Raw genomic sequence first — 13,802 nt, forward strand, 5'->3', positions numbered from 1 at the left:
ATCAATCCCGAGACCCAGTGTAAACATGCATTGCGACAATAACCGGCTTCTCACACCGCTGGACCGCAGTAACGCAAACCTGGAATGCGGCAGGAATCGACGTAGATGCACTGCCTTTTGTGCAGCGTCATGATATGCATCCTTGTCCGTTCCTAGTATTCCTTCAGATGAGGCCTTGACGTCCATCCCCGTCGTAAAGGCCTTGTCGCAAGCGTCAGTGAGGACGATGGAGTCGTGAGAGGGTTGGTCAAAGAGGTGGCCAATTCGATTTACATCCTATACTTGTTACTATTCATTGTAGATATCTATTGTAGATATCTTTATAAGGAGTAAATAGTAAGCGGTGGACATACGCTTCCAGAAAGGCGTTCATCTTCTCAGCGCGGTTAATCTCCACATGGACGACATATTCCTGTGGAAATGCGCGGTGAAGTATTTGCGGGAACAGCTGGAGGACATGCCGTTGTGTATCAGAGCAAGAGCTGTAGAGTGGAAAAATGAACGCACTGGTCGAGTTGGACTATCTTGTACTAACATGGTCCTGTATACAGCGGCCACAAGGCACTTGACAAAGCTATTACCTCGGTGAAAATGGAAGTTCTTGGCCATGACATGGCCCGTGATTCATAAATGAAGCTCATTATAGGTAATGAGATGTATATGTTTCCCCAAAACGGGGATCTCATCTTCGATCTCATCTTCTCCAATTTGGGGATTCCCCATCTTTCTACGCAGAAATCCCCATGTTCATCACCCTACGTGTGGAGTAATGCCAATTATCTGCCTCGGTTGTTTCAATCCTCGGTATACGCAAATAATTCTAAGGCCTGTGGTCTAGCTAGGTACCTAACCCTTTAGTAATGCGCGACTCAGTGTAGGTGAGCTCCAAGTTCATTACTATGTATTGGTCAGGCAGTTTATTCACTCATTGCCTCGGCTGCTGCGCGCTTCCTCTAGTATTTATTACCAGGTCCTTCCAGCTGTTCAACTCATGCAACTGTGCCGTCATCACCCTCTGATCGTTGTCATGGAATCTGCCGACAATCTCAAATGGCGTCGCCGGCAAAACTACCGTTACCACCTTGATTATCGAACACGATGGTGAGTTCATCTCAAACTGTATAGGTCAAATAACTTGAGTCGAGATCGTTCCTGGGATACATGAAAAGACAGGAAGACTGCTGTTACCAGATAACTCAATGTACTAATGTGCAATGCTCAGGAGCGATAATGACATGTTTGATCACATGAACAAATCAGTCTACGGCTTCCTGTATGGATATCTTTTGCTACGGAAACTAGGACACTCATAATCTAACGCCAAGAACCAGAGTTGATTCCGTAATATACAACTACCTTATTGAGGACTGTGACTTTCATCCATCGACCGCCGAAATGTATGGAGTCGCTGTGGATGCCCATACCGAGTTCTTCTCATCAATCGCATACCCAGCGGTTGCAGAGCTAGGTCTACGTGTGAACAAACTTGGAAAATCCAGCGTGACATATGAAGTTGGTATTTTCGAGCAGGGTGTGGACGAAGTCAAGGCCGTGGCGAGCTGCGTTCATGTCTTTGTCGAGCGTTCAACAGGGAGACCATCACAGGAGGGTATGACTACAAACTTGAGGCAAGCTCTTGAAAAGCTATATGTGGGGTATAACATGATTAAATTATAGCAAAGCTTGTGTTTTTCAAGTGAGATCGTTTATAACTTTTCAGCTGCCCAATCAAGCAAGAAAGAAGTCACAACTCTATAGACCAGATGCAGTCTAACTGATCGCGTAATGACTGTGCAGGGGCTTCTCCAGTCTAAGGCTAGAGTATATCGAGACGCTTAGGACCCACGGGAGAATAGTCGATAAAGGGAAGTCTAATATATACATCTCTCAATTGACCTGGTAATTGGTAGGTGGGTAGGGTTGTCATGGAAATCTTGCCCAACCCGCGTTATTAGCATGTGCTGGGCGTCAGTTAGCCCATGTAACAAAATATTAGTCTTAACTAGCTTAGGTGCAAGATAATCAGTGTGCCTGCATCTTTAGCTAAAGGCGCGTGAAGATTCGCGGCAAAGCGGCGACACAACAGCCGCTGGGAAGGGTTAGCCCCGATACATACATGCTGTTGATTGGTTTTTCTTTTTATTTTATATTGATATTCTTTTTCGAGTTATTTCAACAAGCAGAGGCAGGCGAGGCGTTGAAATTAAGTGGCAATCTAGACCATGCACCGGACTGTGGATTCAATCACACGAGCGGAGTTGGTGATTGTAGAACAACGTGAGAGAAGCGAGCGAGACCTGTGATCTTTAATGATGGAATGTGTGGTGAAAGCGTGTATGAAGTGCTTGACAGATCTTGCGTAAGTCTTTGACTACCTGGGAGGAATTGGCTTTGAGAATGCATGCACACCTGGAGAGACGCGCAGTAGGCTGTCAGCTTCCACGAGATGGGCGGTGGTATGAAGGACAGAGAAGATGATTTCCGTAGGCAGCTTTTCGACGGCGCCGTCGATACAGGAAATGAGCTGTCAACGTGAGAAATACAGAAGGACAAATTGATTGTCACATCATAATGGGTGCGATACACCAGTATCCCACTTACCCTTGAAGTGCAAGACGAGGCTGTACAGAGATGGGATCCCAACCATCCAGTTTCAGTTTCACTTCCACTTCAAGAGGCGCTAGTCAGATCAATATGCCTTGACGCACACCCAGTCCTAAGCCTTAGGCTTTTCAAGCGCTTACCCTGCCGTTCTGCCAGGCCATATTATGTTTAGCCCCTGACAAGTCTTGCAGCTCCTTGCAATTCATTTCGAGCGAGTTCGTCTTCCTCATACTTTCATACAGAATGACCAGCTTACGGCCTTAGAAGTGTAGCTTCTGCCTTTGCAATCTCCTTCTCATTCGCCTCTGACTCTCCTCTCCCATTGCACGGTGATCGCAACTCTCATTCAAAAAGTGGTTTGTAGAGCACTGGAAACTCTTCGTCGTAAACGTATAAAGCCGGGCCTATGTGACTGGAGCTGGAAAAATGCCCTCAATGCCGCCGGTAAAGGAAGTTGAGCTCGAGTACTCTGACTTTGCCGCTTTCTACTTGACACAGTACAGCTTGCCATTGCAGTAAGTTGGCGATAGCGTCCGGCCCAGTGACTACAGCCCAGGGCGTAGGAGAAGTTTGAGCCCAGGTATGTCACTGATCACGAGGGGGACAGCGATATGAAGGCGGATGCAGGCAGTAGCAGCAGCAGCGCGGCACTGACGCTTTTCACGAGCCTGAGTTGTATTCGCCAGTACTGGATTGCGTGCTAATTTAACGGTGTAGAGGAGCTGGCATGGTAGTAACTATTCACCATATAGACCTATATAAACGAGACAACATCACATCAGTCATAGAAACCACCGCTGCAAATGTTATTACTCATACAGTAGCCGAGAAATGTACTCACCAACTCCATACCGCTTTCACAAAAAGGCGCAGTCAGTTTTCGACACGCCGTTGGCCACCGCGTGACCCGCGTCTACATTTATAGCATGTCCTTTTGTCCTGGTGGTAGAGAGGATAAGTTAGCTAGGTGACAAAATCACAGTTAAACCGATAGAGTGATGGAGTGCTTACGACGCTGGCGCTCGGGCGGTCTCGGGCGATATGACCATGCTGCTCGCAGTTGTAGCACCGCTAATGTCTATTAGTGGCTGCAGACTATCTGCCTTATACATAATTTTCCTCTTTGTTCTGGGACGGGTAGAGGAGAAGACTGTAAAGAGGAGGGAAAGGGAGGTGGGTATACCATGTCCTTTCGAAAGGAAGGTGAGAAACTGCTGTTGGAGGCAGGCAGGGAGTTCATACATGAGTACTTGAAGAGACCAACGATGAAGAAGCTCAAAACCGAGTTTTTGGTAGATTGAGGCTGCTCAGGAAGGGTGTTGAGAGGTCTTGGACTGCAGACAACCAGCCAGCCCCGTGACTTAGTTGGCAAAGGCTGACACTGAACAGAGTACCATAACTGATCAATTCTCCATGCTGGATCAAACCCACCGCGGTGCAGGCTCTAGCATGTATTGCCTCATAAGCATAGTCTAAGCAAGAACTTGGAACATGGTTATCCAAGACTTTCAATCCGCCAGTCACTTCAACCCAGCCGAAACCGGTTCACTGCTGGGATCATAAAGGGCTCACTCCAGTTAAGTCTATATTCCAGAACCCATAAGAACGCTTGCCAAAATTCTCGTGATGAGAGGCCAACCTGAAGTATCATACTTGCTTCATTCCCACCACAATCCTAGCAAAGCAGATTGACGATCAGCGGGAAAACCCCCTCTACACCATTGACCTGAAGTTGCAAATTGGCTTCAACTCAGCAGCCAGAATTAGCATAAACATTAAAGATTCTTCTAGAAATCGCGATTTTTAAGGGTCAAGGAATGCTATAAGGCATAACGGCAGAGAAGCTTAAGAGATGAATTGTATTCAGTCCTCAGTTTGGTAAAAAGTACATCAACCTACCCAATCCTTGCACTGCTGCATCTGAATGGCCTACCTATTCATGCTGTCTCTCACGCAAAGCTAGTTGGTCATATTATACCGAGCTCAGTTGATACGTGCCCCTCCCCGCGAGAGCTTTGCCATTAGAGCCGTTTATGCAATGTTGGACAATACTGGCGATGGGGATATTCGTTGTAAAGATGGAGACGCTAGGGCTTTTGAAGCTGGTTAATGACGTTGTATAATGCGCACCTTCGTAATTTCATCAGGGTGTGCAGCGCGTGTCCCAGTGATCTTGCCCTTCCACAGCGAGTAGATATATTTCTTGGAGAAGGACTGACATTAACGCTGGAAGAGACAAAAACAGTTTCGAAGTCAAGGGAATCAGTCTGCCGGTGCTAGTTGGATATTTGTTTGTAGAGCTTCAGACCTTGGGAGCATAGGTGAAACCTTCCATGGTATCAGGACCAGAATGCACTCTATAGTGCCTGATACACAAGATGACCGAGTCTTTATGAAAGACTGCCGGCGCAGGTTTACAGCCGCCTCTGCCTACCTTGGTGCAAAGGCCTGACCCTGAGAGATTTTCATAAATTCGACAAGCATCGTGCCATTAAGCGTCGTGATCAGAGGAGCCGTTGGCGAAAAAAGAAGAAAACCTGTGGATACGGCAACTCTGCTGAGCTAAGGTGAGCTGCAAAAAGGTCTCAATGATCACTGAGTAACCGGTCCAATCAACCTATTGATCTGAAGTGCCGCGAGTCAGCGACATCCCCACGATATCCACTACAAGAGCATCGAGATAAATATACTTGCGACAGTGACTCCAGCAAGATAAGAGGATCGGAATGCTGGAACAGACCCAGTTGTGCCTGTAACTTGGCAATTTACCACTGTCTGCATCAGGTTGGCACTAACGCAACTACACGTGAGCACCGACATGCTTGGGTTTCATAAGACCGCTTCATCAAAGGACGAATGTGCCTTGCTGGTTTATTGGTAACGGCGATGCCTTGATAAGGGTTCCTTACTTTATACAGGAAGCATAAGATGCATTATATAAGAGCCACCTTGGCACTTGAAGGGAGGAGCATAACTGACCTGGCAGGACAATCCGGTGCACTGCGGAAGGGCGATGCCTGAACAGGCAGGAGGATAGCAGCCGCGGCCCCAACTGGAGCTAGAGCTGGGATCCCAGAGCGGCGTTGCAAACCTAAAACATCAACCATATTCCGGAAGCGGAGAATGGGTCAGTATTGATGAAGCTGGACCGATCATCACCCACCAAGCCTCTGAAATCGGAAAGCAAGAAGGGGATTTTTCTGGAAATCATTCAGGTCCGTCACAACGTGGCTACGGGGCGAACATTTTGGACAAGTTACAAAAGGCTCAGCCGAGCAAGACTATTATGATTGTTATTGTTCTTGGAGTGAAGAACTAGACAACGGCCATCATGTCTATTCTCGGAAAGTGGACGGGGCCGAATTCAATCAGTCTCCGCCGGTCGACCCCATCGACCAAGGGATGAACTCCTGCAGGGCAAATTATAGGCGGTAGATCATCCGTGAGCGTGAGAACAGAGACTTGCTATGCTTCAAGGAGGTCCAGAAAACAGGAAATGGCGCTGAGATGCACGTTGTCTGATGAATTGTTTACCTGGCCATCCCAGTCCTGCCAAAGCAGGAAACATCTTATGAACCAGGACAGGGGAAGTCCGTTCCGACTAGGTTGATTGGAGCCGATGCAAATGCAATAGAACGCCAGACTATTGGCAAGCCAATCTCAATTGGGCAAAGGAGCAGACAGACCATGAGTAAAACGTCGGAGAATTCTGAATCTGTTCTAGTCCATTATTTTTATTATCATCGATCGATCACAACTTTCTCGAACTCGTGGTTGAAGCAAAAGCGCGATTGCGAAACAGGTGATGTCACACAATAGTTTCATGGAAACAAACCGCTCTATTGCTTCCCAACTCCGGGCACAGTGGGCACGGTAAGCCAGTTGGAACGTTCCTTGGAGCCCTCGAGCACCAGGAAAACAACAACACTTTACACGGGGCTATCGCAGACGACAAAGAGCGCGTTGCAGGTTACTGTAGAATGACAAATTCCAGCGCCGGATCACGAGTCAGTCACAGTGGCAGTCTGACTGCAGCAGTTCACAGCAGTTCACCCAATCCGGCCCAGTCCATGGGGATCTGCGACATTGCAGCCAATAGCCGCAGCGTCTCCGTGGCTCCCTTGCCGTGTGGATTATCAAAAATTGGCCAATTCAACGAACCGCTGGGTCAAGGTTTGCCTAGACCTCCTACGGGATGCGGTGTTTGACTGACAGCCCGCGATCGGTCCTAGTCTCTCCGTAATTTTCTGTCTCACGGCAGTGATCTCCGCTCTGGCTTGTGTCCCTGCACCATGCATGATCTCGATCTGATGGTTGGCAGTCGCAGACTAATCACCTGCGACTGCTTGGAATAAGGCCGAGTCGGAACCCAAAGTCGGGTCAGGTAGTCGGTAGCTGACACTGAGGCGGAATAGAACCACGGAGGATCCCGCACACCCCTGTCCTGGCAGTGGACGTAAGTCATAGCGTGTCAGAGTCAGCTTGTCAGCCTGTCAGAGAAGTGTCAGACGTCACTTACCGGTAGCTTGGGTTACAGCGGACGCCCAAGGTGGATGCCCCTGTCGTTGATTCGGTTAGCGGAGATTCGATCCGAGGTGTACTCCAGAGTAGTGCCTGTGATTTTGCTGACTCAGTCATTCAGTGGGGCCGCTAATCGGCCATTAGGCGGTCATCGGGGACCATCACGTCATGGCAGTTAGGGGCACACAGATACGCTGATACGCTTGATCGCACTCGGATGGCTTATGTGATGAGTGAGTTTGCCGAGTTTGCCACTTTTGTGGTTCCAGCTGAGAGCAAAGGTAGGTCTTTGGAAAACCGCTTCTTCAGATTGGCTACCGGGATTGAGAACAGTGGCCCTCCATCACGAGGGACGGGGCCGGGCCCGTCTCGACTTGTCAAAATTTTGGCTGCAGTCGGCGAACCAATCCCGGCGGATCGATGGCCACGAGATTCACTAGTTTAGCCGCTCTAGCGTGCACGCGAGAGGTTGGCAGTTGGCAGCTGGCACCTGCGGAGGTTGCGGTGGATGGAGTCCGTATCAACGTTTCGGCTTCGAGGACGGAGGACGGTGTACGCGAGTATGACCGAGTATGGCCATCGCTCATAGGCCAAATAATTCGTCCCAGCGCCCAAAAGTTTCGTCTCGAGTCGCGGTATCTTTACCATATTTGGCGGTTGCGGATCCATCCCCAAGGCGAACAGTCTGATGAGATGGCGGGATTCCTCCAGGCGGACCTGCAAGTCAACTCCCATGCTGGTGAGGGGCCTGTCCAGGCTGACAGGAACAGGGGGAATCCTTGCGAGCGGGCGTGCAGCGAACTGGCCGGTTCCTCCCAGAATAAGCTCGGTCGGACAGGCGGATTCCCGCGGTTGCCCGTCGCATTTGTGATACGGTACAGGAGAGCATGGTATACGGTATACGGTACAGGGTACAGCAGACAGTCGGACTCGGTCGACTCGGCCACTTCGGTCGACTCGGGAGGGTTGCTGAATCATGATGGTAACAGCTCTGACTGTTCCACAGTGGAGCTGTCATTGCCCCGGTGGCTGGATCAATGAATGGAGTCATGAATCTGAATCTGCACCGGCAGCCACGCTCGGCGGTCGCAGCTCGTTACGATGATCTCTTTTCCCTCGTGGACGCGTGGTGCAGTTGCTTGCCCAAAGCCACTACTCAGATAGCGCTCGTCAAACTATTGACCTGGTAGGATGATCTGACCAACCTCATGCAGGCAAGTGGGCGAGCCCAATCTGTCAGACTGTCATGCTCGTGGACCCCAATTCCTTCAGAGTGGCTTGTTGGTATGGACCCTAAACTTTGAGCCTTCCAGGACTCCTGGCATTCACCTTCCGAATCTGGTTTCCCCAGCATATCCCATCCCCCTCTTCCAGAAGATCCCAGCGTCGGGGACCGCTGGTCCCTCAGCACTTTCTGGCCCCAACGGAGACGTCATATGCACGCGGCAATGATGCATGCTAAAATGTCTGGATCTGTGTCAGTCACGTATTATTGCTGTCGTTGCCCTTTCGGATTGGGCCATCGCCGTCGCTTTTGCATGCAACCTGCATTATTGGCTGGCGGGCGTATTGTTCTCTTTTTTACCCCACGTCGAACTAAATTCGTATCCATCCCATGTCTACTAAGGAGACAAAGATCTCCTGGTGATCAGCTCAATTATTCTCCGATTATCATTGACCCAGGAAGGAGAGACACCGATGGTGACTGAGTGCAGGGGCACTTGGATCTTTACCGATACTGGGAGTGGTCTGGGTGTTTATTCCTGGAGTGCGCAGTCGGCATGCTGCCATGCATCGATGCCTTAGGTGCATGACTGCATCAAGTCCAGAACTGAAGTGGGGAGGCCGGGGGGCGATCGGTATTTGCCTGTTCTAGGTACCGGAATCATTCCTCAAAGAGTCGAACTGGCCCCAAAGTCGAGACACCACACCTGACTGGCCTGCCCAGCTTTCTTTATATTTGCCTCCTTCATTTCCTCGTTCTTCAGCTCTACAAAATATGCTGTGGATCGATCTCTAACTCGCTCTAGGCAACGGTCGGATCTCAATTCAGTATTCCAGGCTGCCGTGACGACCATGCAGTGGCAAGGCGCGGAGGCCAGCGCCATTGCCATCACCCTCGCCTTGCTGCATGGATTACTCATTGTCTGCTTGAACGCCTTGGACTGTGGATAGGCCGTGGAACTGAATCCCGCCTGGGTTATAATTGCGAGTTTGGTGTGGCATTTTTATGACCTTCTGGATTGACACGACCGCAATGTGGATCCCCGGCCAGGGATCCGGTTGATCTCCCTCCCTCACTGCAGAGTGTCTGTGATTTTTATGCAGCTGCCTCTGAATTTCGTTTTCGATCTCAACCTGATTGGCCAGGAAACTTTAAGCAGGAATTTGGATTCCTGCCAGCATGCCCATTCCCGCTAACAAGAGACCGGGAAGTGATCCTACCTGAACGTTCTTGCCTCGTCTGCAAGAAGGCGTTTGAGTTTCTACGATGATGGTGTTCCGACGTCTAGGGTGTTGAAGAAACCCGCCCTTCATCTTAATCATGCGGCGCAGCGAGAGCTGGGAGCCCAGTATAACACGCAGACTCCACCCTCGGGAGATTCGCACTTAATGAGAGACGGCTATTCATAGCAGACTTTGGCTGGATGGGGGGGCGGCTCCGTCAGAGTGGCGAGGTTTCGAATCAGCGATCTGTATGGGGAATGTCGCAGACCGCAGGAGCCCCAAAAACGCTGCACTGCTACAGTGCCATCACAGACTCATAGAAGATTGGCTGCGTTCTGGAAGTTTACTAGATTAGATCCCTTGGCCGGTTTCAACTATGTTTTGGCTCGAAGCCACTGTCAACATGAAGCACGAAGACAGGAGGTGCGGCCCCCGGCCACCAGATCCTTCAGTCGAATTCAGTCGAAAAAGCTCCGGAGAACAGCCACGGCTGTCGGCTCACGGAGCCCACCCAGCATACTGAAAGAAAACCAGGACGCAACTTTTCGGCCACCACCGGCCACCACCGACCACCTTGCTCTGCATTGCAGGGCGATTTGAGGATCTATCATCTAGACCAGGTCATACAGACAGAGAGACAGACAGACGACAAGGGTCTTCCCAGATAGATCAAACCGAGAGACTTGGATCCCGCAGTCACTAATAGTAGGTGTAAAGTTAAAGTATGAAGACGGTTTATGAACCGTACATAAATTATAACTAAATTATAACTTCATTCCTTACTTGGCGCCATCTGTCATGGTTGAGGTACCAGAGCACAGGAACCAGGAATTCCACTCACTATTGGTGGGGGTGCTGATAGGCATTCCCTCACAATTTGGGGAAGCGGGCTAGCACATAAACAGATAATCAGAATAGGGAAAAGAAAAAGGAAAAAGCAAAACCCAAAAATGACGAAAAACGTAAAAAAAGAAAAAGAAAAAAGAAAAAAAAAAGAAAAAAAAGAAAAACCGAAGAAGTTCCCCTCACCCGCAGGCCCACTGACAATTATTCTGCCCACTTGCAGGATCGGCGCTTCCTGTCGGATCTCCCCCCCTGTTCCTCAAATCCATGGGCGTCGCTTTGAGGGAACCGCTGAATGTTAGGCAGACTGACGCTAACAATTTGAAATCTCGATTTCCGCTTTGGGGTTGCAGTCTTGTGGCGGTCTCATTGATGATGCTGGACTGACTGTAGATATAGAGGTACAGCGACGATGTAGATAAGTGGGATTCTGAGGGAGCAAGGGAACCATCACATCACTGCGACAGTGAACCTGGAGTCTGCAGCTCCGTGTCAATCTGTAGCAGAGAGTTGTGGATAAACGCAGTGGCCATGGTCAAGTGGGAAGAGAGCGCTCGAGTGTCAGTTGGGTCCCCTTTCCTTGCATATCCTTGGTTGAGTTCAGCTGTTCCCCATCGTCATCGACTACTTGAACCGCACCTCCTGCTGTATATTTCTTCCCTATATTCCTCCTCCCTTCAACGCCAACAACTGGCCCCCTTCCTTCGGCTTGATTTCCTCCAACTCTTCAACTCTCCTCTCCTTATCATCACAATCTCCCTTCACCAATTCCAACTATTTCAGACTCCGCTAGCCCCTCTCGTCGGGTGGTACAATAACGTCTATTACAGCCGCGGGCCGGCTTCTGCTGTGCAATAACACATCCCACATCTACCACCTACTGCCTACAGTCTAAACCACCACTCTTCGTTTCTCAGCCATCCGGCCCAATCCCACTCGATCGAATTGGGTGCTCGGTCTCGATTCGCTAAGATCCCTTTTTCTATGCCACCGGACCCTGACCGGAGGCGGAGTTCTAATAGAATGGCCATTCCTTACGCAACCGGGCTGCCGGCCGACAACCAGCCTTTGCCCTCATTTCGCGAGGTAAGCGGAAGTCCCTGTTTGCTAGATTGCGGTCCGTCGGCTGTCAGACCAGACTAGACGAATCTAGCGGGCGAGCAGAAGCAGAGAAGATGTAGTAAAGATGCTGACTGCTTTCAAGCTCCTCCCACCACATCTTCACGAAGAGATCGAATCCACTTCATATTATAATTCTCAACATAACTCTCGGCAACCGCGCGAGCGTCCAGGATCATCACACGAATTGGGTTTTAACTCGGTTCCAAGAGAACATGCTACACCGCGGTCTTCGCGTCCCAGTCCGGTGCTCCCTCCAATCCGCGATTTGCAGTCGTACCCGGAGCGTGCGACGGGCGTATATCCAGACCCCAGGGGTCTCCCGCCGCCGCCGGAAATCACCGCCAGGCCCATTGGTCCCCACGGATACCCCCATGCAGCGCCAGCCGCGCCCGGTCCACTGGCCGACAGGAATGCCGACGCCTACCGCGGCGTGCCGCCAATGCACGGTCAGGTGCGATACCACTATCCGTCGATGGCGTATCAGAGCGACCCGGACCACGCTTCTGTACCGTCGCTCTCGCACGCGCCTCAGTCGAATTTCGGCATTCTAGGGGATTCAACCGACGCAAGGAACAGACGCCGCCGAGGGAACCTTCCCAAACCGGTCACCGAGATCCTCAAGGCCTGGTTTCATGCGCATCTGGATCACCCTTATCCAAGCGAGGAGGACAAGCAGATGCTCATGTCCCGAACAGGCCTTACAATTAACCAGGTAAGTTATCTTGATCGCCTCTAGGAAAGGAAGACCGACTAACGTCGCCAGATCAGCAATTGGTTCATCAATGCGAGAAGACGCCACCTTCCGGCCCTGCGCAATCAAAGACGTACTGGCGGAAGCGACCTGGATGAACGACAGTCGTTGAGCGATATGGAACAAACGTCGCCTGAGCCATCACCTCATCGAAGACTATGATACACGATGCAACGTCGAGTTGACCGCATACCACGGCCGAATAGACCCTAGAAAGCGCCGCGAGGTACATTTACATTACGATTTACGTGCGAGATCAGATAGACATGATGTCTTTTTCTTCTTCTCTTTTGTTTCTTGGTTTTCCATTACCCCATTTCTTTATTGCTCAGGTCAGACCACTTCATCGAGTGATGCACGCCTTGATACCCTCGCTATCTCTTTTGGTTAAGTTTACGTGCTTGCATGACCCGACACTTGGACCGTTACGTTCAGCGATCTGCCTCACATTCTTGCCTCATTTATCGGGAAGATCATCTACCTTTAATAATCATCATGCATCTGAGGGGGTTTGGTGTTTTGCGTTGCTTTTTTCCTCATGTACAGTACAAGCATGATTATGACCGTCATAGAATCAAGATATTTTTTTAGAAGACATCTTCTCTAGCTGTAACGGCTCGGCCAAGACCACGACTCCCGCGGCTATTCGCATCATGATGACCTGAGGTGTCCCAGCCGCTGCATAACCGGGGTAGACGTACCGCAGATCAAGCAAGACGACCCGGTTCCTGTCATTCCGATGACCGAATTTGGGCAGCATGCGGAAAGAGCTACCATGGTTCGCGCGAGCGAAAAATTGCGGTGAAATGAGCAAGGTACAGTGGCAATAGCCCGTCGGTAGTTGTTCTCGGTAGTCTTCAGTATCAAGAGATGTCACGGATGTCAATTGTTGATCCAGGATCCATTGATCGAATCTCCAAAAAAAAGGTCCCAGCCACTTGGGTGACAGCTGAAGACCATAGTCATGATCAGCCGATTACAAATCATCACTCAGCTCGTGGTCCGCTCAAGGTCATCCGATAACGGACGGACGCCAACCATAGAGAACTGGCAGACTGACCACTCATACCCATGAGTCTGTCCAACAAAACAGTGCATACTACCTGGTATTGTCCCAACTCCCCAATCCAGACCGCCAGTGTCATGAAGAATGTGGGGTAAACCAAGTGTTGAACCTGAACCTCGGCGATAGAGAACTCCTTCCTAAAACGGCTAGACCATCGATCCCGCCCATCGGATCGACACGCCGAGCTCACTAGCACAGATCACCAATCTCTGCTATAACAGCCAGGTGGCTTTCTTTGTTCTCGCACTGCACTGAGCGCCCGGGCTTTCCGCCGGCCGAAGGATCGATTCGACCAAAGTCAGAAGATGACCGTGCCATCCAGGCGCGCATGTGGCGGGCGGGGCGTGGCACGGCTGCCAACTCAGCCCGCGGCCATATGCACGGGCGCTGCACCCCGACATGGACTTGGCCTCGGGCAGCTTCGAGTCTTGGTATTTAGACAGTGAG

General features: G+C 50.4%; 4 protein-coding genes across 4 annotated transcripts; 3 read left to right on the plus strand and 1 right to left on the minus strand.

The window, feature by feature from the left end:
* Positions 1–1,027: 1,027 nt before the first annotated feature.
* BDW70DRAFT_157137 (acyl-CoA thioesterase) lies at positions 1,028–1,677 on the plus strand (the record flags this gene model as incomplete). Its single annotated transcript, XM_073740302.1, has 3 exons — positions 1,028–1,101; positions 1,223–1,273; positions 1,332–1,677. The coding sequence occupies 3 exons, from the start codon at positions 1,028–1,030 to the stop codon at positions 1,675–1,677; spliced, it is 471 nt and encodes a 156-aa protein (XP_073598815.1).
* A 5,573-nt stretch (positions 1,678–7,250) lies between these two features.
* BDW70DRAFT_115044 (uncharacterized protein) lies at positions 7,251–8,364 on the plus strand. Its single transcript, XM_073734622.1, has one exon. The coding sequence runs from the start codon at positions 7,546–7,548 to the stop codon at positions 8,164–8,166; it is 621 nt and encodes a 206-aa protein (XP_073598816.1). The 5' UTR covers positions 7,251–7,545; the 3' UTR covers positions 8,167–8,364.
* A 561-nt stretch (positions 8,365–8,925) lies between these two features.
* BDW70DRAFT_115049 (uncharacterized protein) lies at positions 8,926–9,385 on the minus strand. The gene has a single exon (XM_073734623.1). The coding sequence runs from the start codon at positions 9,267–9,269 to the stop codon at positions 9,018–9,020; it is 252 nt and encodes an 83-aa protein (XP_073598817.1). The 5' UTR covers positions 9,270–9,385; the 3' UTR covers positions 8,926–9,017.
* A 1,749-nt stretch (positions 9,386–11,134) lies between these two features.
* BDW70DRAFT_115134 (homeobox domain-containing protein) lies at positions 11,135–12,573 on the plus strand. Its single transcript, XM_073734626.1, has 3 exons — positions 11,135–11,502; positions 11,621–12,250; positions 12,302–12,573. The coding sequence occupies exons 1-3, from the start codon at positions 11,401–11,403 to the stop codon at positions 12,449–12,451; spliced, it is 882 nt and encodes a 293-aa protein (XP_073598818.1). The 5' UTR covers positions 11,135–11,400; the 3' UTR covers positions 12,452–12,573.
* The last annotated feature ends 1,229 nt before the right edge of the window (positions 12,574–13,802 follow it).

This window comes from Aspergillus foveolatus (genome assembly GCF_047715535.1).
Source record: "Aspergillus foveolatus strain CBS 279.81 unplaced genomic scaffold BDW70scaffold_8, whole genome shotgun sequence".
In the NCBI taxonomy this organism is placed as follows: Eukaryota; Fungi; Ascomycota; class Eurotiomycetes; order Eurotiales; family Aspergillaceae; genus Aspergillus; species Aspergillus foveolatus.